General features: G+C 43.8%; 1 protein-coding gene across 4 annotated transcripts in view; it reads right to left on the bottom strand.

Moving 5' to 3' along the window:
* Nucleotides 1-15,940: 15,940 nt before the first annotated feature.
* Nucleotides 15,941-25,499, bottom strand: part of jakmip2 (janus kinase and microtubule interacting protein 2) — a 42,300-nt gene continuing 32,741 nt past the window's right edge. For 2 of the 4 annotated variants that reach the window (XM_014198025.3, XM_014198024.3), the window contains exons 12-22: nucleotides 24,546-24,608; nucleotides 24,190-24,288; nucleotides 22,890-22,991; nucleotides 22,551-22,604; nucleotides 22,355-22,420; nucleotides 22,157-22,225; nucleotides 21,427-21,504; nucleotides 20,984-21,187; nucleotides 19,038-19,103; nucleotides 16,930-17,006; nucleotides 16,344-16,479 (exon numbers count right to left, since the gene is read on the bottom strand). In XM_014198025.3, coding sequence (XP_014053500.1) covers nucleotides 16,956-17,006; nucleotides 19,038-19,103; nucleotides 20,984-21,187; nucleotides 21,427-21,504; nucleotides 22,157-22,225; nucleotides 22,355-22,420; nucleotides 22,551-22,604; nucleotides 22,890-22,991; nucleotides 24,190-24,288; nucleotides 24,546-24,608 — 852 coding nt within the window. In that variant the 3' untranslated portion in view covers nucleotides 16,344-16,479; nucleotides 16,930-16,955. Of the gene's footprint in view, nucleotides 16,480-16,929; nucleotides 17,007-19,037; nucleotides 19,104-20,983; nucleotides 21,188-21,426; nucleotides 21,505-22,156; nucleotides 22,226-22,354; nucleotides 22,421-22,550; nucleotides 22,605-22,889; nucleotides 22,992-24,189; nucleotides 24,289-24,545; nucleotides 24,609-25,499 lie in introns of all 4 variants that reach the window. The other 2 variants (XM_014198021.3, XM_014198022.3) reach the window with 1 other exon arrangement.

Here is a 25,499-nt window from a genome sequence, read left to right as displayed (position 1 = left end):
CGAGTGGTCCTCCTGCCCTCCGGCCCAGCCCGAGTGGCCCGCATGCCTTCCGGCCCAGCCCGAGTGGCCCGCATGCCTTCCGGCCCAGCCCGAGTGGCCCGCATGCCTTCCGGCCCAGCCCGAGTGGCCCGCATGCCTTCCGGCCCAGCCCGAGTGGCCTATAACCTGTTTTAGAGAAATGTTATCATCAAATATTGTAAAAGCATTCATTGTCTGCTTATATTCCCCCTTTATTTATTCTATGGTTCTGACTTGGTGTACATGGAGAACACTGTAAGAACGGCCCATGTTCTGAATTAAGTAGCTGTACATTTCAAAAGTGTTGAACAAATAGTTATATTGACTACGTCTGTCTTAGCTTGCTCATTAATGGTCTTAATTGAAATTACGGATTATCCACTTGCCGTCCCCTTATGCCATAGTTAGCACATCTCAATTGTCAGTAGAAACCACATTTGTTTAAGCAAGTCAGCCATATCAGCTATGTTTTTATAAAAGGCCAGACAAGGCTTCGCTGATAGCCAAGTGTAGCAGTGGTAAGATGTTGGGAATGCTGTTGGGATTCTGCTGTTGGGACAGCTTTATGTAGGCCCTAACAGTTTGTGGTCACTGTTTGTCACTGTTATAGTGCAATTAATGTATTGTTTAGTGTAGTGGCTTTGCTGGCATACATCCCACCATTTATTTTTTTCCCCCCCACCAAGATTTACATGCTAAAATCGCCACTGCTCGTCTCTCATATCTACTGGACAGTGGTAATGGCAGTTCAAACTTCAAACACACAATTTCCCTCGCATCACCTAAAAAAGCTATATCTTTAAGCACGTGTCTGAGCCTGCAGACGACAGCATCACTGTTCTCTAACACTGGCCTGATTAGCAGAAATTAGACAGACGGGTCCAGTCAGCAGGAAGAAAGATGCTAGCACGTCTAAAAGTGCTAGAGACAAGCACAGTCACCAACTGAAGGATGAAACCTCATTCGACTGGCTAAGGAGATGGAAAAACACAACCATGCAAATGTTTTAAAGGCCCAATGCAGCCATTTTTATATCAATATTACATTTATTTCTGGGTAACAATGAAATACCTTACTGTAATAGATTTCCATTATAATGGGAAAACACAGCTTTTTAGTAACGTCTAAGGGATTGCTGACCGTTTTTATTTAAACATTTTTATTATCTTTTACCAGATCTAATGTGTTATATTCTCCTACATTAATTTCACATTTCCACAAACTTCAAAGCGTTTCCTTTCAAATGGTATCAAGAATATGCATATCCTTGCTTCAGGTCCTGAGCTACAGGCAGTTAGATTTGGATAAGTCATTTTAGGCAAAAGTTGAAAAAAAGGTCCGATCCTTAAGAGGGTAAAACATTACTTCTCAAGCAAGAATTCCAATAGGGTCAGCCTCTAGCAGATACCTTCTCACGCCACAGACGCTGTGAGACATATGAGATGAGACGGGATGTCAGGATGTGGAAAGGTGCCAGAGAGGATGGTGCATTACTGCCACCAACAGCACGTGTGGTAAAATTACATTTAGAATTTGAAGCTACTAGCTAGCGGCACAGACGAAATAGGTTAGTTATCAGTATCTTTTCTAGCAAGCTAGCTAGGACTACTAGCTAGCTGGTAGCCAGGCACATGCACAAATAGTGTTCTACCTGTGCAGAGTACATGCCCCTTTCCCCTTCCAGTCGGTGGAGGTATAATTTCCCCAAAAATGTATATTTTTTTATGTACATTTTTGGACATTGCTCTGAACCCACTACTGGCAAATTGTCATTAAATTCTCATCTATACTTCAGAACCAAAAAAGTTGCGTGTCTTGATCATTGGCATGCAAATGGAGGGCACACATATCACGATTTGTGACCCGAAATAACTATTTTCCTCCAGTTTTGCCTGGCAAAAAAATAGTAGGTCTACATTTATAGTATCCATATAAAATACAGTTTAGCAATCTAGGTAACACTTTCTTTTAAGAGGGTCCTATTACAGTGTAATTACAGTGTAACAAGTATCGTATTTAACTGTAATGACTCATAGCTACATTGTAATAACAACATGTACCTGGTAGTAGTTGCGGTCTGTAATTACAGAAGTGTAACAACAAATACTTGTTGCCATGCTTGTTACAAATGGGCAGTTTTCCACTAAATTCACCGACTTAGTGTTTCGCTTCTTCTCAGCTGCAACCGATACATTAACAACTGTGACAAAGGTTTTGATCCCTTGTGGATGTGCTGGGTGTCTGAGAGATTATAGTCTATGCTCAATAGGTTGTAATTACTTAACCATGAATGTGCACTAAAATTAAGTGTATCTTGAGGGGTACTTACTTGTAACTAATGTGTGCTCATACAGTACATTACCCATCCTGACAACCTGGCCCTCATTTTAAACCATGTGGGAGAATAAACACACTAGTACACCACAGAGTACATGTAATATCTGCATAAGTACAATGTACTGTAGGTGTTAGACAGGATTTGGCTAGTTATAGTGAAGTTTATCTTGAGGGGCACTTACTTGTAATTATAGTGTACCGATAGCCAGTGGTGGAAAAAGTACCCAAAAGTACCCATATTTGAGTAAAAGTAAAGATACGTTAATAGAAAATGACTAAAGTAAAAGTGTAAGTCACCCAGTAAAATACTCCTTGAGTAAAAGTCTGAAAGTACTTGGTTTTATTAAGTATCAAAAGTATAAATCATTTCACATTCCTTATACTAAGTAAACTAGATGGCACAAATAAAAAATATGAAAAATATTATGGATAACCTGGGGCACACTCAGAAATAATTTACAAACGAAGCATTTGTGTTTAGTGAGTCCGCCAGACAAGAGGCAGTTGGGATGACCAGGGATGTTCTCTTGATAAGTGTGTGAATTGGACCATTTTCCTGTCCTGCTAAGCATTCGAAATGTAATGAGTACTTAGGGAAACAATACATGTACTATGCTTTGAAATAGTGGCTTATTCCTCATCTGGGATGACACTTGTATTAGACCTGTTTTTGTAAACTCAACCAAGTTAACCCAGATGGTACGCTTTATTTTGGGGACAAGTGCTAGCAACAACATTGGTAGGAGATATATTTTGAACAGTGCATATTCATGGTTAAATAATTCGGGCCTATTCAGCATAGGCTATAATCTCTCAGACACCCAGCGCATCCACAACCCAACCTTTGTCACAGTTAATGAATGAGATGCAGCTGAGAAGTAACAAAAAAATAAGTTGGTGAATTTTGTGGAAACCTGCCCATTTGTAACAAGCATAGTAACAAGCATTCGTTGTTACACTTCTGTAATTACAGACTGCAATTGCTACTAGTTAAATGTTATTACACTGTAACTATGAGTTGTTACAGTTAATTACAATACTTGTTACAGTGTAATTACACATGTAAGTATTACCGCAATCAATCAAACCACTGACTTATCTTTGCCAGAACAATAGCCTACCTGGTCATTTGATGAATCATTTTCATATTTCAGATAGGACTAGTTTGGATGGCTACTGGCTATACAGTATGTCTAAAGATAAGCAGCTGTAACATCGCACCGCCTTCAATATTATGGGATGAAGATGTAACATATTCTGGCAAATTTATTACAATATTTATGAGGAAGAACAGGGCTACTCGGCTGGCAACTAGCACTCTGCAGGTAGGTTGCCCTCCAGAGTGATGACATGGTGCAGACAGAACATGCTTTCCAGGCAGGCTGCCCTCCAAAGTGATGACATGGTGCAGACAGAACATGCTTTCCAGGCAGGCTGCCCTCCAAAGTGATGACATGGTGCAGACAGAACATGCTTTCCAGGCAGGCTGCCCTCCAGAGTGATGACATGGTGCAGACAGAACATGCTTTCCAGGCAGGCTGCCCTCCAGAGTGATGACATGGTGCAGACAGAACATGCTTTCCAGGCAGGCTGCCCTCCAGAGTGATGACATGGTGCAGACAGAACATGCTTTCCAGGCAGCCATCCATCCAGAGTGATGACATGGTGCAGACAGAACATGCTTTCCAGGCAGGCTGCCCTCCAGAGTGATGACATGGTGCAGACAGAACATGCTTTCCAGGCAGGCTGCCCTCCAGAGTGATGACATGGTGCAGACAGAACATGCTTTCCAGGTAGGTTACACTCCAGAGTGATGACATGGTGCAGACAGAACATGCTTTCCAGGCAGGCTGCCCTCCAGAGTGATGACATGGTGCAGACAGAACATGCTTTCCAGGTAGGTTACACTCCAGAGTGATGACATGGTGCAGACAGAACATGCTTTCCAGGTAGGTTGCCCTCCAGAGTGATGACATGGTGCAGACAGAACATGCTTTCCAGGTAGGTTACACTCCAGAGTGATGACATGGTGCAGACAGAACATGCTTTCCAGGTAGGTTGCCCTCCAGAGTGATGACATGGTGCAGACAGAACATGCTTTCCAGGTAGGTTGCCCTCCAGAGTGATGACATGGTGCAGACAGAACATGCTTTCCAACCGATCTGGCAACCTCTGCTACAAGTAGGCCGTATGATTCTGCTTTGGGCTCCAGAGAAGTGAGATTATATATCCCTAGTTGATATTGGCTACTAACATGACTTCAGCTCCAAATGCAGGTGTAAAACGCAGTTTATTTATGTAGCCTATCTTGCGTTTTCCAAATATATCATAGTTTTGCGCAGTGATTGTGCGTGCACACGTCCATCTGCGTGCGCGGGGGCCGCAAGTTTTGTACCACTCCTTTTTGGGGGTTACAGATCAAACATTTTGAAAACCACTGGGGTACATGATAGTGGTAACAAATGGCATTGCTTTGGTGTCACGTATACTCCCTCTCCGGCCTCTAGGTCATCAGGCTGCTGATTATCCCACACACCTATCGCCATCGTCTCATGACACTCACCTGGACTCCATCACCTCCTTGATTATCTTACCTATATCTGTCACTCCCCTTGGTTCTTTCCTCAGGTGTAATTTAATCTATTTCCTGTTGGTGCGTTGTTTGTGTTTCGTGTTTATTGTTTGGTGTATTCGTTAAAACACTCACTCCCTGAACTTGCTTCCCGACTCTCAGCACACTCGTTACAGAATAACACCTCTCCTAAGGGAAGCATCAAGGAGTGTTTTTTTTTGTGTCTCAGTGTAAATGATGTCGGGTCTGGAAACCGCTACAGGCCCTCATGCCTCAGCCAGATCGCCAGGCTCCCCTGCCTCCGCCGGCTCGTCAGGCTCTCATGCCTCAGCCGGATCGCCAGGCTCCCCTGCCTCAGCTGGCTCATCGGTCTTTCATGCCTCAGCCGGTCTGTCAGGTTCCGACGCCCCAGCCGGCTCGACAGGTTCCGACGCCCCAGCCGGCTCGACAGGTTCCCGCGCCCCAGCCGACTCGCAGGTTCCCGCGCCCCAGCCGGCTCGACAGGTTCCCGCGCCCCAGCCGGCTCGACAGGTTCCCGCGCCCCAGCCGGCTCGACAGGTTCCGGCACCCCAGCCGGCTCGACAGTTTCCCGTGCCCCAGCCGGCTCGACAGGTTCCGACGCCCCAGCCGGCTCGACAGGTTCCGACGCCCCAGCCGGCTCGACAGGTTCCCGAGCCTCAGTCGACGTGACAGGTTCTCGCGCTTTAGCAGGGGTGACCGGTCCGCTCTTGATCCCTGAGTTCGTCCCCTTTGTCGGCGTCTTGCGGCTGGAGCCGCGGGTCGGGGAGGGCCTCTCGGTCATCAGGATGCTGATTATCCCACACACCTGTCACCATCGTCAAGCGCACCTGCGCCTCATGACACTCACCTGGACTCCATCACCTCCTTGATTATCTTACCTATATCTGTCACTCCCCTTGGTTCTTCCCTCTGGTGTTATTGACTCTGTTTCCTGTCAGTGTGTTGTTTGTGTTTCGTGTTTTGTTTATTCATTAAAACACTCACTCCCTGTACTTGCTTCCCAACTCTCAGCGCACTCGTTACATTTGGGTTGGATATAGTAACGGTAGGCTATAGTATTTCTTACAACCTTCTGTTTTGACTGGAATTGTGTTGGTCATTGTTAGTAATACACCCAAAGTTTACATACACCTTAGCCAAATACATTTAAACTCAGTTTTTCACAATTCCTGACATTTAATCAGAGTAGAAATTCCCGGTCTTAGGTCAGTTAGGATCACCACTTTATTTTAAGAATGTGAAATGTCAGAATAATAGTAGAGAGAATGATTTATTTCAGCTTTTATTTCTTTCATCACATTCCCAGTGGGCCAGAAGTTTACATACACTCAATTAGTATTTGGTAGCATTGCCTTTAAATTGTTTAACTTGGGTCAAACATTTCGGGTAGCCTTCCACAAGCTTCCCACAATAAGTTGGGTGAATTTTGGCCCATTCCTCCTGACAGAGCTGGCGTAATTGAGTCAGGTTGGTAGGCCTCCTTGCTCACACACGCTTTTTCAGTTCTGCCCACAAATATTCTATAGGATTGAGGTCAGGGCTTTGTGATGGCCACTTCAATAACTTGACTTTGTCCTTAAGCCATTTTGCCACAACTTTGGAAGTATGCTTGGGGTCATTGTCCATTTGGAAGACCCATTTGTGACCAAGCTTTAACTTCCTGACTGATGTCTTGAGATGTTGCTTCAATATATCCACATAATTTTCATCCCTCAGGATGCCATCTATTTTGTGAAGTGCACCAGTCCCTCCTGCAGAAAAGCACCCCCACAACATGATGCTGCCACCCCCGTGCTTCACAGTTGGGATGGTGTTCTTCGGCTTGCAAGCCTCCCCCTTTTCCTCCAAACATAACGTTGGTCATTATGGCCAAACAGTTCTATTTTTGTTTCATGAGACCAGAGGATATTTCTCCAAAAAGTATAATCTTTGTCCCCATGAGCATTTGCAAACAGTAGTCTGGCTTTTTTATGGTGGTTTTGGAGCAGTGGCTTCTTCCTTGCTGAGGGGCCTTTCAGGTTATGTCGATATAGGACTGGTTTTACTGTGGATATACATACTTTTGTACCTGTTTCCTCCAGCATCTTCACAGGGTCCTTTGCTGTTGTTCTGGGATTGATTTGCACGTTTCGCACCAAAGTACGTTCATCTCTAGGAGACAGAACGCATCTCCTTCCTGAGCGGTATGACAGCTGCGTGGTCCCATGGTGTTTATACTTGCGTACTATTGTTTGTACAGATGAACGTGGTACCTTCAGGCGTTTGGAAATTGCTCCCAATGATGAACCAGACTTGTGGAGGTCTGCAATTGTTTTTCTGAGGTCTTGGCTGATTTCTATTGATTTTCCCATAATGTCAAGCAAAGAGGCACTGAGTTTGAAGGTAGGCATTGAAATACATCCACAGGTACACCTCCAATTGACTCAAATTATGTCAATTAGCCTATCAGAAGCTTCTAAAGCCATGACATAATTTTCTGGAATTTTCCAAGCTGTTTAAAGGCACAGTCAACTTAGTGTATGTAATCTTCTGACCCACTGGAATTGTGATACAGTGAATTATAAGTGAAATAATCTGTCTGTAAACAATTGTTGGAAAATTACTTGTGTCATGCACAAAGTAGATGTCCTAACCGACTTGCCAAAACTGTAGTTTGTTAACAAGAAATTTGTAGAGTGGTTGAAAAACGAGTTTTAATGACTCCAACCTAAGTGTATGTAAACCTCTGACTTCAACTGTACGTATGTGCGTTGCACACTGACGCCCTGGAACACATCGCAACTGAGACACAAAATACCATCTGCAATGTATGCGCTTTGTGATTCGCAGACCAGGCGGCTTCAGCGAGCATAATCTGCAGATGGATACTTCTCAAGAATTTTGCTAGAACTGTCTGGGAGTGGTCTGAGTGGGAGGGAAAAACTGAAAACTAGCTGTTATTGGCAGAGAGGTTTAGAACTCTCTTTGTTATTGGTCTATTAACCAATTTACCGCATGGTGATGTGACCATGGAGAGCTGAAACTTCCGTCCATGCAAACCTGCTGATTAGAAGGTCCTGTGTAGATTGTATTTACATCCAGCAACTATCAGGAAATAACATTGATTAAAACATTTTTTTTTTACAGTGCTAGTTTCATCAGCTGTTGTACAATATGATATAAAAAACATTGCACTGTGCCTTTAACAAACAAATAGCTCCTTCTCATAAAGTCTGTTTGGGTGCCGTCAATTGGAATTGACCTACTTAGAAATAAACTTGGTTTAATGTCCAGCCTCATCAGGCTTATTATCTGACACTAAGCAGTCAAACGAATAAGGCTTGGCTGCTCTTCAAGGAACGGACCACTCTCTCATGTCCTAATAGTTACAGCGTAAACACACTTGGATTTTAGGATCAAAAGATGATCCACTGAATGAAGCCCAGTTGAGTGATTCCCATGGCATATCAAGTTATCTGACTACCGAGCAGCAAGCAATGTAACCACCGACATCCAACCACATTCATGACATTAGAATGCTAAACAACACAAGACAGCAGATGAAATGCTTCACAGCCTTGGATCATTTCCATCCTTTCAACTCAATGCCACATGTTTCTTCTTATTCAACTTGCAAATGTTCCCCAGCTCAGTTGCAAATTTGCCCACAATTGTTGGAAGTCTATTTTCAAACATTCTTCAAGGAAAATGACAAAATCCGCTGGCTGTCACAGTAAGTCTAGCTAAAAGATGACATTTAGCACATCGACGTATAAGAATAACAGTGTATTTCTCTCACATGCATGTGATTAAGGAATGAAGCTTATAGAGATGCCAAATATACAATTATCCTCCTATTCTGATTGCACTCTTCTCTCTCATACTGCCTGAGAGGCTGCTTTCTGGGCCTGACTGGTACACTAGTATAAGCTATTAGGTCATTTTGTTTCTGGGAGTTATAGTATGACGTTAGTTATAGTATAGTTAGTGTGATCTCATAGCTGCAGTGAAAACAGTTCAAAATAAATGGTACTGGACATTACAGGCACATCAGAATGAATTATAAAAAATGGTTCTGATTATGTGGAGTACACATAACCCTGAAGCATATAGGATGCTGAAGGCCCATTGCAATGGATATATATATATTTTTATTTTTTATTTTATTTAACCTGGAAAGTTAGTTAAGAACAAATTCTTATTTACCATGACGGCCTACCCCGGCCAAACCCTGACGACGCTGGACCAATAGTGCGTTGCCCTATTGAACTCCCAATCACGGCCGGATGTGATGCAGCCTGGACTCAAACCAGGGACTGTAGTGATGCCTCTTGCACTGAGATGCAGTGCCTTAGACCGCTGGGATGCAGTGCCTTAGACCGCTGGGATGCAGTGCCTTAGACCGCTGGGATGCAGTGCCTTAGACCACTGGTACGCAGTGCCTTAGACCACTGGGATGCAGTGCCTTAGACCGCTGGGATGCAGTGCCTTAGACCACTGAGATGCAGTGCCTTAGACCGCTGGGCCACTTGGGAGATATGTGCAAGACTAATAACGACCATTCCTCTGATTTATTCAGATTTTCCCACGTGAATGATGAGATTCCTCTTTGTCGCTGGGAGTTATAGTATCTGACCTTTATATTGTACTTTTAAGCCAACAAAACCTTGTGACACACAGAATTCCGTTTGGATTCAAGGACACGGTGATTATGCCTACAGGATGCTATTCTATACTTCATTTTGTTTTTAAGCATGAACACTGACCCACATCGGAGCGCAGGGAGGATTATCAGACATCATACTATAAAAAGAAATCGATGGAGGGCTTTGAAATGAATGCCCCTAAAAAGACAACAGATCTCATGTCTCAGTCAGGCATGGTACAACGATCCCTGATAATGCCTAGACACAATACACAGTCCACCCTCTTCATGCCTCTTGGCACATAAGGCCTCAGAAACCGTCAAACTTAGAAAACATACAAGTACCAAATTATCATTCCTGCAGGATAAAATGGTTGATTATTTTTTTCAAACAAATCCATTAAAATAGGGCCCCCACTTTACAGGAGTTTATCAAAGTGTCTCTCCATCAGCTTCTTCCATCCTATCTAAGCCACAGCTCCTCCCTCACCTGGTGGATTGGTTGGGGTGGGGATGACTGATGGATGTGCTGACACACCATTATAACCTGGGTGGAGAACAACAAATACAGGCCATTGATTTATAGTGATGCTGCAGTTAGATCAGGCCAGCTGCCCAGCTGCATCCATTTGTAATGGGAGAGCCTGCCGAGCTGCTGGGACAGAAATCCAGTTAGTAATGGTAATGCCATATTGTAAGAGAGTCCCAGACGCTGTCACTGTTCCGGTAGAAAACCAGGAGTACAGTCGGGTCTGGAGATGGCTGATTCCTAGCATGAGCTGTAGCTCAGAGACCATATGTGTCAGAGTACGAGTGCTGATTGAAAAGGTTCTATTTTCCCAAGTGAGCAGCTGACAAACATGCGTTTACACACAGCAATATGTCAACTAAGATGTTGTTTTGACTAGACAACAACTGTGCAGAATTAAGCCATGCTATTTTCTCTACTGTCACTCTTCATTTTGTCTCGAAAATAAAGTACATTTGTAGACAGGCATTTTAGAAAAACAGATTGTTTAACTGTACCTGCTCTGTCTCCTTGGGAATGACCTTTCTGTCATTTAGAGTACATGGTGAAAGGTGGATGGATTGAGAGATGAAAGCCTACTCATGGCAGATACCCACTGGCAGAGGTGTACCAGAGTTCTCAATGGGTCCATTCTATTCTGACAGAGCTTGGGCCAGAGAGGATAAGTGAAAAGTCAGACTCTTAGCCTGGATTGACTTTGTTCTGAAACATCTAATTTTTCTATTAGTCAGAGAACAGGGACCTTTAGCTCTGCCTGGGTGAAATGCCAAAAAGCATTTACTGTATGATTCCCAAAATGTAGAGGAGCTTTCAGCGACCAGGTCAACTGGCTTCCATAACACAAACATACAGTATTATGTCAATGGATTACCTATTGGACAAAGAAAATGGTCAGAATACAAAAAGAACATCATTCAAACCAGTGTATGATAGGTAATGTACAGCAAAAAAGAAAACATAATTAATGTCCCTAACTTGCTGGTACAGATGTAGTCTCTTAATTTGAGCCAGTTTGTTACAGCAGGACAATAATCCTGCAGCGACAGGAAATGTGAATTATTATGTGTATTATAATTAATGGGCATGTTTATGAAGGTTGATACATTTTTCATTGGCAAAATTGTCTGAATTTTCAAAGTGGAAATTACAAACTTTCGAAGCCTTTTTAAAACTCCAATACACAACAGGTTTGCATTTCCTGCTGCGCAGGAAAATTCTCAGCAACAAAACAGTGATAAAATTAAGATCCTACATCTGTAGGTAATGGCTACAGTATGAGAACTGTTTTGGATATCGTTTCCAATTGATGGCCAAGTAGAACATATGCAGCGCACATCACACACAGTAATATCCCTTAACAACCACGACCAGACCCTATTTCCCTTCCCCACCTCACACAGTAATATCCTTAACAACCACGACCAGAGCCTATTTCCCTTCCCACCTCACACAGTAATATCCCTTAACAACCACGACCAGAGCCTATTTCCCTTCCCACCTCACACAGTAATATCCTTAACAACCATGACCAGACCCTATTTCCCTTCCCCACCTCACACAGTAATATCCCTTAACAACCACGACCAGACCCTATTTCCCTTCCCCACCTCACACAGTAATAACAGGTTCTGGAGCAACTGAGACACGCTGTAACAACAGGTTCTGGAGCGACTGAGACATGCTGTAACAACAGGTTCTGGAGCAACTGAGACACGCTGTAACAACAGGTTCTGGAGCGACTGAGACATGCTGTAACAACAGGTTCTGGAGCAACTGAGACACGCTGTAACAACAGGTTCTGGAGAACTGAGACACGCTGTAACAACAGGTTCTGGAGAACTGAGACACGCTGTAACAACAGGTTCTGGAGAACTGAGACACGCTGTAACAACAGGTTCTGGAGAACTGAGACACGCTGTAACAACAGGTTCTGGAGCGACTGAGACACGCTGTAACAACAGGTTCTGGAGCGACTGAGACACGCTGTAACAACAGGTTCTGGAGCAACTGAGACATGCTGTAACAACAGGTTCTGGAGCGACTGAGACACGCTGTAACAACAGGTTCTGGAGCAACTGAGACACGCTGTAACAACAGGTTCTGGAGCAACTGAGACACGCTGTAACAACAGGTTCTGGAGAACTGAGACACGCTGTAACAACAGGTTCTGGAGCAACTGAGACACGCTGTAACAACAGGTTCTGGAGCAACTGAGACATGCTGTAACAACAGGTTCTGGAGCAACTGAGACATGCTGTAACAACAGGTTCTGGAGCAACTGAGACATGCTGTAACAACAGGTTCTGGAGCAACTGAGACATGCTGTAACAACAGGTTCTGGAGCGACTGAGACACGCTGTAACAACAGGTTCTGGAGCGACTGAGACACGCTGTAATAACAGGTTCTGGAGCAACTGAGACACGCTGTAACAACAGGTTCTGGAAAAGTCAGTCACAACCACAAATGAGATTTGGAAATAAGATGTCACAAAAATACAGACACTTAAAACTGCAAGCCATGAACTTTTATTTTCATCATTATCCCTTTTTGTTTGTTTAATATACTTGAAAGAAGAGGAGGGGGTTAAATTCTCGTTGGAAGACAGGAGGGTAAAGATTTACAAATCAATGTCCTCGGTGAACAGAAATGTACAACATTACATAATCATACTAACTGATCAAAAACATAATCATTAAAAATAACTTACAAATTGATGGGGAAAGCGCATTTAAGGCAATCGCTAGTTGGCTGAGTTTGCTCCAAAATAGTGTCAATCATTCTCCTACAGTGTAATGTAAGAGAAGTGGGACATGTACAGGTATGTAATGGGATGCTTTGGGTTCCTAGGCCTCTAAATAGGGCTGGGAGGGGGAGCTAGCGTGGGTGGGTAGGGGGTTGGATAGGGACATGTAGTTAATATTGCAAGACCAGGACATAGTCAGGGTGAAAGGAGAGAAGCAGAACCAGCAGGTAGACATTTCGTCAACTTTCTCCTATTTCAGTTGGCAGATGGGGGTGGTGGGTTAGGAAGGTTAGGAAGGTTAAAACCAACCGCTGTGGTGTCCATGGTGCTGAAAGAGGTGCTAGTAAAATACAGTAGAGCAAAACAGCATGTCATTGCTGAAAGAGGTACAGTATTCCTGATCGCTTTGCTGAGAAGACAATGACCAGAATCAGCCAAAGCTGTTTAGGATGCAGGTAGGTAGCTGGGACGTAATGTTTACTGTTCATTTAAAGGGAGTGGTAATCGTCATTCAGTATAAACCATGAAACTCCTGCTGGTAGGCTATAATTGACCATCTTGAAAGAGTACAAAAAAGAGGGAATGTGAATGGAAAAAGGGTGGAGGAGAATATCGATATTCCAATTATTTTAAGTTCAGTACAATTGAGGACATAAAGTTCATTGCAGCTGTCACCACAATAAACAGAGTTTCATACGTTGGAGTATTTAGAAACGGCTGAGTAGTTCTACTGTTCAAGCTGCAGAGGGGAAAGAGGTCATATTCACAGGAAGAAGAAAAGAGACTACAGGAAATCATCAAGACACATGTACATATCAACAAATCTATATATTACACAGCCATATAGAGGGTCTTTTCTCTGTGGAAATCTTGGTACATGGGGTTCGACTGGGACTTTTGGTTTATTAAAAAAGGAAAGGAAGTAGAACCAGAGACCTAATTCCATTCTGTCCGCTGGTTTAAAAAATGACAGTTAAAGTCTACAGACAGAAACCTTGGTCTTCTGTTGAAAAGGAGATCTGGTGGGTCAGTGTGTGAGCACATAGTGGATCCTCTCTCCCGTACTTCTCTCTCTCTGCCATCACCTGAGCTGTTTCAGCTGGTCTGAGCCTGAGGAGACACATTATCCTGGGTGTCCCATGTACTGTGTCTCCTGGTCACAGAACAGTCAGTCAGTCACAATCAGAACAGTCAGTCACAATCAGAACAGTCAGTCAGTCACCATCAGAATAGTCAGTCACCATCAGATCAGACAGTCACCATCAGAACAGTCAGTCCGTCACCATCAGAACAGTCAGTCAGTCACCATCAGAACAGACAGTCACCATCAGAACAGACAGTCACCATCAGAACAGTCAGTTAGTCACCATCAGAACAGACAGTCACCATCAGAACAGTCAGTTAGTCACCATCAGATCAGACAGTCACCATCAGAACAGTCAGTTAGTCACCATCAGAACAGTCAGTTAGTCACCATCAGAACAGTCAGTTAGTCACCATCAGAACAGTCAGTCACCATCAGAACAGTCAGTTAGTCACTATCAGAACAGACAGTCACCATCAGATCAGACAGACACCATCAGAACAGTCAGTCAGTCACCATCAGAATAGTCAGTCACCATCAGATCTGACAGACACCATCAGAACAGTCAGTCAGTCACCATCAGAACAGTCAGTCACCATCAGAACAGACCGTCACCATCAGAACAGTCAGTTAGTCACCATCAGAACAGTCAGTTAGTCACCATCAGAACAGTCAGTCACCATCAGAACAGTCAGTTAGTCACCATCAGAACAGACAGTCACCATCAGAACAGTCAGTCCGTCACCATCAGAACAGTCAGTCACCGTCAGATCAGACAGTCACCATCAGAACAGTCAGTTAGTCACCATCAGAATAGTCAGTCACCATCAGATCAGACAGACATCATCAGAACAGTCAGTCAGTCACCATCAGAATAGTCAGTTAGTCACCATCAGAACAGACAGTCACCATCAGAACAGTCAGTTAGTCACCATCAGAACAGTCAGTCACCATCAGAACAGTCAGTTAGTCACCATCAGAACAGACAGTTACCATCAGAACAGTCAGTTAGTCACCATCACAATAGTCAGTCACCATCAGATCAGACAGACACCATCAGAACAGTCAGTCAGTCACCATCAGAATAGTCAGTCAGTCAACATCAGAACAGTCAGTCAGTCAGTCGCCATCAGAACAGTCAGTCCGTCACCATCAGAACAGTCAGTCACAATCAGAACAGTCAGTCACCATCAGATCAGTCAGTCACAATCAGATCCGTCAGTCACCATCAGAACAGTCAGTCAGTCTCCATCAAATCAGACAGTCACCATCAGAACAGTCAGTCAGTCACCATCAGATCAGTCAGTCAATCCCCATCAGAACAGTTAGTCAGTCACCATGAGATCAGTCAGTCACCATCAGATCAGTCAGTCAGTCACCATCAGATCAGTCATTCAGTCACCATCAGATCAGTCAGTCACCATCAGATCAGTCAGTCACCATCAGATCAGTCAGTCACCACACTCACAGGTCCTGATCATGTCTCGTCACTCCTGTGAAGGGGTGCATTCATACATAAGCGCGTCCGTTCAGGTTTATAAGAGAGAGGAGAGGGAGAGAGTTGGAAGGACTGTGGTCTGGTGAGGCCTGTTGATGTAGCCTACAGCAGTCTTTCCTGTCCTCTTCTGTGTGTAGTCTGGGTGTAGTCTGGGGCTAGTCGGGGGTACTCTGGGGGGGTAGTCGGGGGGGTGGGTCTGGGGGTAGTCGGGGGGGTATTTGGGGGTAGTCTGGGGGTAGTCGGGGGGGTAGTCTAGGGGTAGTCGGGGGGGTAGTCTGGGGCTAGTCGGGGGGGTAGTCTGGGGGTTGTCGGGCGGGTAGTCTGGGGGTTGTCGGGGGGTAGTCGGGGGGGTAGTCTGGGGGTAGTTGGGGGGGTAGTCTCGGGCTAGTCGGGGGGGTAGTCTGGGGGTAGTCGGGGGGGTAGTCTGGGGCTAGTCGGGGGGATAGTCTGGGGGTTGTCGGGGGGTAGTCTGGGGGTTGTCGGGGGGTATTCGGGGGTAGACTGGGGGTTGTCGGGGGGGTAGTCTGGGGGTTGTCGGGGGGGTATTCGGGGGTAGTCTGGGGGGTAGTCGGGGGGTAGTCGTTATGTCGTCAGGGTGTAGTCTTGGAGTAGATGGATGGTGTAGCGTTCCCCTGCATGGCAGAGATAAGATCTCCTAGACTTTGGTTTCCTTTATGTCTTTAAAAGTGGGTTGATGTGTGTATGTGTGCATGAGTGTGTGTGTTTCCAGTATGTTTGTATCAGTGTGTACAGTTATATGACTGTTTACACGTGTGTGTGTGTGTTTTCCGACTGAGGGTTCTGTTCCAGTTATCCCACTGAGTTGAGAGAAGTTCCATGGTCCAAGGATCAGTCCAGTGCAGTGCAGCATACATTATGTATATCCCCAGAGTGAGGTCCCAAATCAAACAGGTGTGAATTCCCAGCCATGTCCGACACACAACAGTTCCATTTCCACTCACTGTTACAATATGAGTCACAAAGTCGACTCTCTTCTCCCCAAAATAAAACCCACGGCAGTCACAAACACAATCTCCAGGTTTCCACGCTGTCTGCAAACAGAGAAGAAAGAGACAGCGATAGAAGAGTATGAGATCAATCCAACAATGGTTGTGTGTACATTACAGCATTATCCATACGGAGGACGAAGTGGCCGAGCAGCCGGCAGACCAAACAAAGCTTACATGCCAAGAACACAACGTCCCAGTCTGACAAAGGTTAGCACTAAATAATGCTCTTCTTCATAACTGTGAAGGAAAAATGGGTTGGCTTCAATGGAAAGGAAAAGTATTAGTTACATATAGCATGATTCCCTAAACAATGGAACTTCATGAATCAAAACTGTGGAAAGACACGTTGGCTACACTACAAAGACGATTTCACTCATGACTATCACAGGTCCTGATGGTCGCTAGGGAGATGAAGAACAACAGGGGAAACAGATGAGTGCAGAGAGGAAGATGAGAACATTTTCTTGAGTTTATTGACCAGGCCAGACTCACCTCTGCTGCAGGAGATGTCACAGACATCAAGGCCAAAGGATAAAGGCAAGAGAAAAGAATAAGAACAGAAACAAAAACTACAGACAGAGACAGAGAGAGGAAGAGAGAGGAAGAGAGAGAGGAAGAGAGAGAGGAAGAGAGAGAGGAAGAGAGAGAGGAAGAGAGAGAGGAAGAGAGGGAGTGAGTGAGACAGAGAGAGAGGAAGAGAGAGGAAGAGAGAGGAAGAGAGAGAGGAAGAGAGAGAGGAAGAGAGAGAGGAAGAGAGAGAGGAAGAGAGGGAGTGAGTGAGACAGAGAGAGAGGAAGAGAGAGAGTGAGTGAGACAGAGAGAGAGGAAGAGAGAGGAAGAGAGAGAGGAAGAGAGAGAGGAAGAGAGAGGGAGTGAGTGAGACAGAGAGAGGAAGAGAGAGGAAGAGAGAGAGGAAGAGAGAGAGGAAGAGAGAGAGGAAGAGAGAGAGGAAGAGAGGGAGTGAGTGAGACAGAGAGAGAGGAAGAGAGAGAGTGAGTGAGACAGAGAGAGAGGAAGAGAGAGGAAGAGAGAGAGGAAGAGAGAGAGGAAGAGAGAGAGGAAGAGAGGGAGTGAGTGAGACAGAGAGAGAGACAGAGAGAGAGACAGAGAGAGGAAGAGAGAGAGGAAGAGAGAGAGGAAGAGAGAGGAAGAGAGAGGAAGAGAGAGAGGAAGAGAGAGAGGAAGAGAGGGAGTGAGTGAGACAGAGAGAGAGGAAGAGAGAGAGTGAGTGAGACAGAGAGAGAGGAAGAGAGAGGAAGAGAGAGAGGAAGAGAGAGAGGAAGAGAGAGAGGAAGAGAGGGAGTGAGTGAGACAGAGAGAGAGACAGAGAGAGGAAGAGAGAGAGGAAGAGAGAGAGGAAGAGAGAGGAAGAGAGAGAGGAAGAGAGGGAGTGAGTGAGACAGAGAGAGAGGAAGAGAGAGAGTGAGTGAGACAGAGAGAGAGGAAGAGAGGGAGTGAGTGAGACAGAGAGAGAGGAAGAGAGGGAGTGAGTGAGACAGAGAGAGAGGAAGAGAGGGAGTGAGTGAGACAGAGAGAGAGGAAGAGAGGGAGTGAGTGAGACAGAGAGAGAGGAAGAGAGAGAGTGAGTGAGACAGAGAGAGAGGAAGAGAGCGAGTGAGTGAGACAGAGAGAGGAAGAGAGAGAGAAAAAGAGAGAGCGAGAGAGAAAGAGAGAGGAGAGAGTCGGAAAAACAGAAGACATGTTAGTTACAAGCAGAAACAGAGGATACTTAAGAAAGTTACAAAGACACTGTCCTACTAGGTAGGGGAACTATCAATTAATCAATGAATTGAACTTTATTTAAATACAGAGAAATCTAGTCCTGATATGACTAGCCTCTATGGTGTCAAACAGAGCATAGCCATTACAGAACTACAGTAAAATGTAATGTACAACTTGGTTCATATACAACTTTTAATTTATTTTATATTTTACCTTTATTTAACTAGGCAAGTCAGTTAAGAACAAACTCTTATTCACAATGACAGTCTACCCCAGCCAAACCCTAACGACACTGGGCCAATTGTGCGCTGCCCTATGGGTCTCCCAATCACAGCAAGTTGTGATACCTGGAATCGAACCAGGGTCTGTAGTGACACCTTTAGCACTGAGAGACCACTGCACCACTCGGGAGCCACTCAGGACTTTAACTCTAACAGGGCCGAGGTCCTGACTATATGCGCTGACCTGACCAAACCGCACCTCCCCCTCTGTGTCGTGCAACAATGGAAGCAGAACTACTGGCCACGCCTCATTATGTTTGGTTCATTAACTAGTCAGTGATGTGGGGTTCAGTGAGACAGAGGTCTGCCTGATGCTTGACTGTAAGGATACTATAAGGAGAAGACAGACTGAATGTCAGTCAAGTGCAAAGCCTTAGGGATAACAACACATTATATTTCATCTTTTAACAGGCCCCTTCAGGTCACAGAAGCATCACAGGGGCTGAGTTCCTATTTCTTATACAGTGCACTACTTTTATCTAGGGTCCATAGGACTAGATAGGAAATAGGATGGCATTTGGGACACAGGCATAGTCAGTTTATAGCCAACAGGGAGGAGAGAGCAAAAACGTGTGTGACGGTAAAAAACTATCTTACCTTCTCCTCCAGATCCTTAATTTGTCTCCTCTGAATGTCTGTCTTATCCTCCAGGTCTCGGATTCTCTGAAAACATTGTTGTTCCCTTAGTGAGTATATTACATCTATTCAACAGTAACATTGCATGCTATAGCTGAACTAACTTTATGCCAAGCCAACACAAATATGCTCCATAAATCTATATTTTACATACACTTTTGAATCACTGCTGGAAATATAAATAAACTTTACAACAAACGTTAAGAAAACATATATGTATTGTACAGTCAGGTAAACATCAGTATTACACTTTTGGTGTATCAGTAAAAATGATTTAGATACATTTGGGGTTTCATTGGAGCATCTGCCTGTGGCATGGTTTATTGAAACATGAAATGCTTTCTGTAAAACCATGGGTGAGACAGGTGTGCTGACAGCTCTGCCCTTGGAGTAGCCTGGTAAGGGGTTCACCAGCTGCGTGTGTGAGAGGCTGGCACACGATGCTGCTACCCCCTGGAGTGGATCAGCCAGTAAACTGTAAATCAATGGAACATCGCCCTCTACAGTAGCATTTAGGAACTGCAGCAGCTGCATCATCTTTGTTCCACGTTACAGTAAATTACAATTCTGGTTGAAAAACCTCTTGTTCATTCCAGTAAACATATGCTGCATTCTGTTAAATGTTGTAACTGCTTAGCGTAACAATATAAAGTTCATGTCAGGTGTGAGTGTTGCATACTAAGTATTGAACTGATGTTAGGACTGAGGATCTGTGAAAGTCATCCTTCTATTCTTTCTAAACATACTGCATTTTATTGACCTTTCTTTCATCAAAGTAGGTACAAGTGTGAATCCCTCATGTTAAGTGAATGCCATATGTTGACTCCTACGCAGGTCCATCAGGGTTCTACTGGTGTGACTGTCGGCCTTGTCCTTGGTGTAACCACCATAAAATTAGACATTAGAATACCTTGGTGTAACCACCATAGAATTAGACATTAGAATACCTTGGTGTAACCACCATAGAATTAGACATTAGAATACCTTGGTGTAACCACCATAGAATTAGACATTAGAATACCTTGGTGTAACCACCATAGAATTAGACATTAGAATACCTTGGTGTAACCACCATAAAATTAGACATTAGAATACCTTGGTGTAACCACCATAAAATTAGACATTAGAATACCTTGGTGTAACCAACATAGAATTAGACATTAGAATACCTTGGTGTAACCACCATAGAATTAGACATTAGAATACCTTGGTGTAACCACCATAGAATTAGACATTAGAATACCTTGGTGTAACCACCATAGAATTAGACATTAGAATACCTTGGTGTAACCACCATAGAATTAGACATTAGAATACCTTGGTGTAACCACCATAGAATTAGACATTAGAATACCTTGGTGTAACCAACATAGAATTAGACATTAGAATACCTTGGTGTAACCACCATAGAATTAGACATTAGAATACCTTGGTGTAACCACCATAGAATTAGACATCGGAATACCTTGGTGTAACCACCATAGAATTAGACATTAGAATACCTTGGTGTAACCACCATAGAATTAGACATTGGAATACCTTGGTGTAACCACCATAGAATTAGACATTAGAATACTCTGGTCTAACCAACAGGTATCGACCCTGGGTTGTCTGTGTGACTAAGAAATGTGTCCACTAACACAAAGCTTCAGGTCTAAAGTCTCAGACAAGGCGACTCACAGAGAGAACACAGTTTCAGCTGCAAGTCCAACAGACTGTCCTCATCTGTTGAGTCATGTCTCATGTTGAGTCATCAAAGGGAGTGTACTCATAATACATTTTAATGGATAGTGGGTTTGATTCCCACTGGGGTCACCCATGAAAATGTACATGTATGAATACACTGTAAGTGGCTTTGGACAAAAGCGTCAGCTGAATGGCATATATTGTGTGACTGTATATTGTACCTGATGGGCCTGGTGGAGCAGCTCCATCCTCTCAGCCAGAACCTGACAGTCGAACTCTCTGCTCTTCCTCAGCATCTGTCTGCGTAGCTTCTCCACGGACGTACGTAGCTCGTCCTTCTGCATGTCACTCAGAGGCTCGCCGTACCCGATCACCTTGTCCTGCTGCAGCGCATTGTAGAGTGTAGCCTCCAGCTCCTGGATTTGCTGTGGGTGGAGGTTGAGGGGGTAGTTAGCCAAAGTGACGATAATATAATGTACGTAGATAGCCATCATCTACAAGTCGGTACTGGCTAGGGGAGAGGTGAATGCATTGCACACAACAATCTATGTTACACTTACAGTATGTTCAAAGTTCATTTGAAATGGAACATGTTTGTGGCCAATAAAAAAGCAATTGTGTATTTAAAGGCAGGAGGTTGAATGAGGGGGAATGCAACAGTTACCGTGTAGGCCTGATCCAGGGCTGACTTCCTGTAGTCCAGCTCCTCCTCCAGATAGCCTTTCTGCTTGCAGAACATCTCCTGTGGGGGACAGTGCTCTCTGGTCAGTGTTTTGATCTCAATACTGTGACTGAAGAAGTCAGTACCATCCTCAACAGTCCCTAACATCACGTCAACAGGTAGTGTTGTCTATACACCTTATAGTTGTTTGAGCATCTCTTCCACACAAACATGATATATTACACAACATGTGCCAGGCTTGTAGGCAATATTCAGAGACACACTCGTCTGCTTCTGCGAGATAACAACATACATCCTGCTTATGTCACAGTTACAAACCTGGAATAGTGGAAACATCTCAGCGATATTGACAAGACTGGGAGGAAACCAGGAACACAGGAGAGTAAATATCTTGTGCACATACACTCTTCATTTACGTCATTGAGCAGAGGCTCTTATCCAGAGCGACATACAGGAGCAATTAGTGTCAAGTGCCTTGCCCAAGGGCACATCGGCAGATATTTCACCTAGTTGCCTCGGGGATTCAAACCAGCGACCTTTCAGTTAGTTACTGGCCCAACTCTCTTAACCACTAGGCTACCTGCCGCCCATAAACCATATAAGCAGCAATATGACATTTTAATTTCATGAAACGCAGTAAAAACGACTCGAGTCAAGCCGAGCTAGCGTGACGTGACAGTGAGTGAGGGATGTGAAGGGAGAAGGAACTCACCATCTCTAGCTCCAGGTCAATCATCTTCTGATGCAGAGCTGCCTCTGTTCCCTCAATCTGTTGTATCCACTAGGGGGAGACAAAGACAGCACAATGCACCACAATGACTTCGATAAGTAACAATGCTATATGAATGGCTATGACATTGCTTACAAGTAACTTTGAACTAAGCAACAATATTTGTTTTGATTGGCATACCTTTTCAGCAAGAGAGAGGACAGTGCTAGCTTGAATAATGGCCACTTGCTCCTCATTTCGCAAATTCTGAATAAATAAAATAAAAATAAGATAAAACAATCTTGATTTTTAATAATTTGGCAAAGAAGGAGTGATTAGAAAACATTGGCAAAACATCAGTAACAACATATTATAGAGCCCTTTCCAACAGACTTACCCCATTATCACCCAGAATGTCTAGGAGCTTGATCAGGTCAGGTACACAGACATCCTGGGAAAGGATTGAAATAAACAATCAGCATCCTATTTCGCCTGACATTGTTTAGCAGGAAGACAAAATATCACGTGTTATAAAAAAAAAAAAGAACTGACTTTGGTGAAAAAAATACTTTTCTGAGGAAAAATGTACTTGATACGATTGTGATGTGTTGTTGTCTCACCTAGCTATCTTAAGATGAATGCACTAACTGTAGGTAGCTCTGGATAAGAGCGTCTGCTAAATGACTAAAATGTAAAATGTTACAACGCTATCAGATATTATTGAGATGGGTTATACCTTCACTCCTTCCTTCATGCAGTAGATCTGTAGGGCGCTGACACCCTCGGAGAACGGATGCATGCGGAGATGATTAAACGGAGGGGACTTTCGCTCACGCTCCTACAGGAGGAAAATTACATTTATTTCATCAGTTAAAAGCATTGGTTAAAAGGATGGAACCGACGAGGTGAAAAATCTGTCGATGTGCCCTTCGGCAAGGCACTTAACCCTAATTTGCTCCAGGGGCGCCTTAGTACTATGACTGGCCCTGTAAAACAACACATTTCCCTGCACCTATCCTGTGTATGTGACAATAAAACATATACGGTACCAGTTAAAAGTTTGGACACACCTACTCATTCAAGGGTTTTTCTTTATTTTGAAAAGAAGCAAACAAATGCTCAGCATATGTGGGAACTCCTTCAAGACTGTTGGAAAAGCATTCCTCATGAAGCTGTTTGACAGAATGCCAAGAGTGTACAAAGCTGTCATCAAGGCAAAGGGTGGCTACTTTGAAGAATCTAAAAAATAACATGATTTGAATTGGTTAATACTTTTTTGGTTACTACATAATGCCATATGTGTTATTTCATAGTTTTGATGTCTTCACTATTATTTTACAATATAGACAATAGCAAAAATAAAGAAAAATCCTGGAATGAGTTGGTGTGTCCACACGTTTGACTGGTACTGTATATATATTTTTATGATTGGACAAAGAAGAATGTGGAGGGATTCAGTGCAGGGATATTTTCTGTTGTTCTATTCTTTATCCAGTAGATGGAAGCACCATCCTTTTGGGGGCTTATTGCAGTATCTGCACTGCAGCACAGAATGCACAAAGCCCTGTGTTCTGAGCCTGTCTCAGCCTGGCCATGAAAAAAAACTGCAATTGATTAGCATGTTGGCAGAAGCAGCAAGCAGTGCTGGGCTGGGCTGTAGGTCTTGGGGCAGGAATTATCATGCTCCGCACGGCCTGGGCCTAGATGTGCTCGGAACAGAGAAAATAGCCTGCACAGTGTTTGTGTGTGTGTATGTGTGTGTGTGTGTGTGTGTGTGTTGGGGCTGAGAAACACTGAGCTGAGAGACTGTAACACTGAATACAGAGGTTCCCCAAACAAGCCTGAAGTAAAGTGTATGATCTGTACGTCTCTGTTCTTATCAATTTAGTAAAACATCTATTGATGGGAATATTACAAACCCATTATATTTATTTATCTAGTCCACCACTGATCTTACACAATTTTATTTAAGTAAACAGCTGTGATTCCATTCAAATGTACAGTATGCTTCATTAACCTGTCATAACCAGGCCCACCTCTAGTTCCAGTATTCTGAATTCCAGGAGCTCATTCTGGTCCTTGGAGTCTTGCAGCTCCTGTTGCTGTCGACCACATTTTGCATCTAACTTCTCCACCTGCAGAAGACCAGATGGATAGCATGAAGGTCAGAGCCTGCCAGTTGCATGGACTTCCATACCTCTGCAATATCAAGTGGTGCATAGTGAATGTTCAGATCCAAAATGGCTACCATGCATCACCCTTCTCGGAAGTGGACATTAGTGGAGGGTGAGGTGAGTTGACTTTACTGCAGAAAGTAAAGTGCTTCCATGTGATGATGAATGGTGTAAATGCAATACTATTATAATATCAATGATATCATAGAAGGACAGACCTTTTCCAGCAGCTCCTGATTCCTCCTGAAGAACAGCTGTTTCTCCTCTACCCACTTGGAGTCCTGCCAGAGGAGAACCCAGTTTCAATGAGGGAAACATTGTCTTCTGTTACTTATAACCATGGAATTAGACTGAGTGTACCAATGAGTTTACCAGTCTATTTCTCTGGTTACAACGCACTGATGAGGCTTGTCTTATGAAATATCTAACATCTATATATAATAACAATATATTATAACATTATATAATGTATATATGCTCCAGTAGATCAATATCGATACGTTTTTTTCTAGTAGGTTGATATTTTTACTGTAATGCAATACTGAGTGTACAAAACATTAGGAACACCTTCCTAATATTGAGTTGCACCCCCACCCTTTCGCCCTCAGAACAGCCTCAATTCGTCAGGGCATGGACTATACAAGGTGTCAAAAGCGTTCCACAGGAATGCTGGCCCATGTTGAGTCTAATGCTTCCCACAGTTGTGTCAAGTTGGCTGAATGCCCTTTGGGTGGTGGACCATCCTTGGTACACACAGGAAACTGTGCAACGTTGCAGTTCTTGACACAAACCGGTGTGCCTGGGACCTACTACCATACCCAGTTCAAAGGCACTTAAATATACTGCTCAAAAAAATAAAGGGAACACTTAAACAACACATCCTAGATCTGAATGAAAAAAATAATCTTATTAAATACTTTTTTCTTTACATAGTTGAATGTGCTGACAACAAAATCACACAAAAATAATCAATGGAAATCCAATTTATCAACCCATGGAGGTCTGGATTTGGAGTCACACTCAAAATTAAAGTGGAAAACCACACTACAGGCTGATCCAACTTTGATGTAATGTCATTAAAACAAGTCAAAATGAGGCTCAGTAGTGTGTGTGGCCTCCACGTGCCTGTATGACCTCCCTACAACGCCTTGGCATGCTCCTGATGAGGTGGC

This window comes from Salmo salar, chromosome 04 (genome assembly GCF_965601325.2).
Source record: "Salmo salar chromosome 04, fSalSal1, whole genome shotgun sequence".
Lineage (NCBI taxonomy): Eukaryota > Metazoa > Chordata > Actinopteri > Salmoniformes > Salmonidae > Salmo > Salmo salar.
This window is presented reverse-complemented; position numbering and strand designations above follow the sequence as displayed.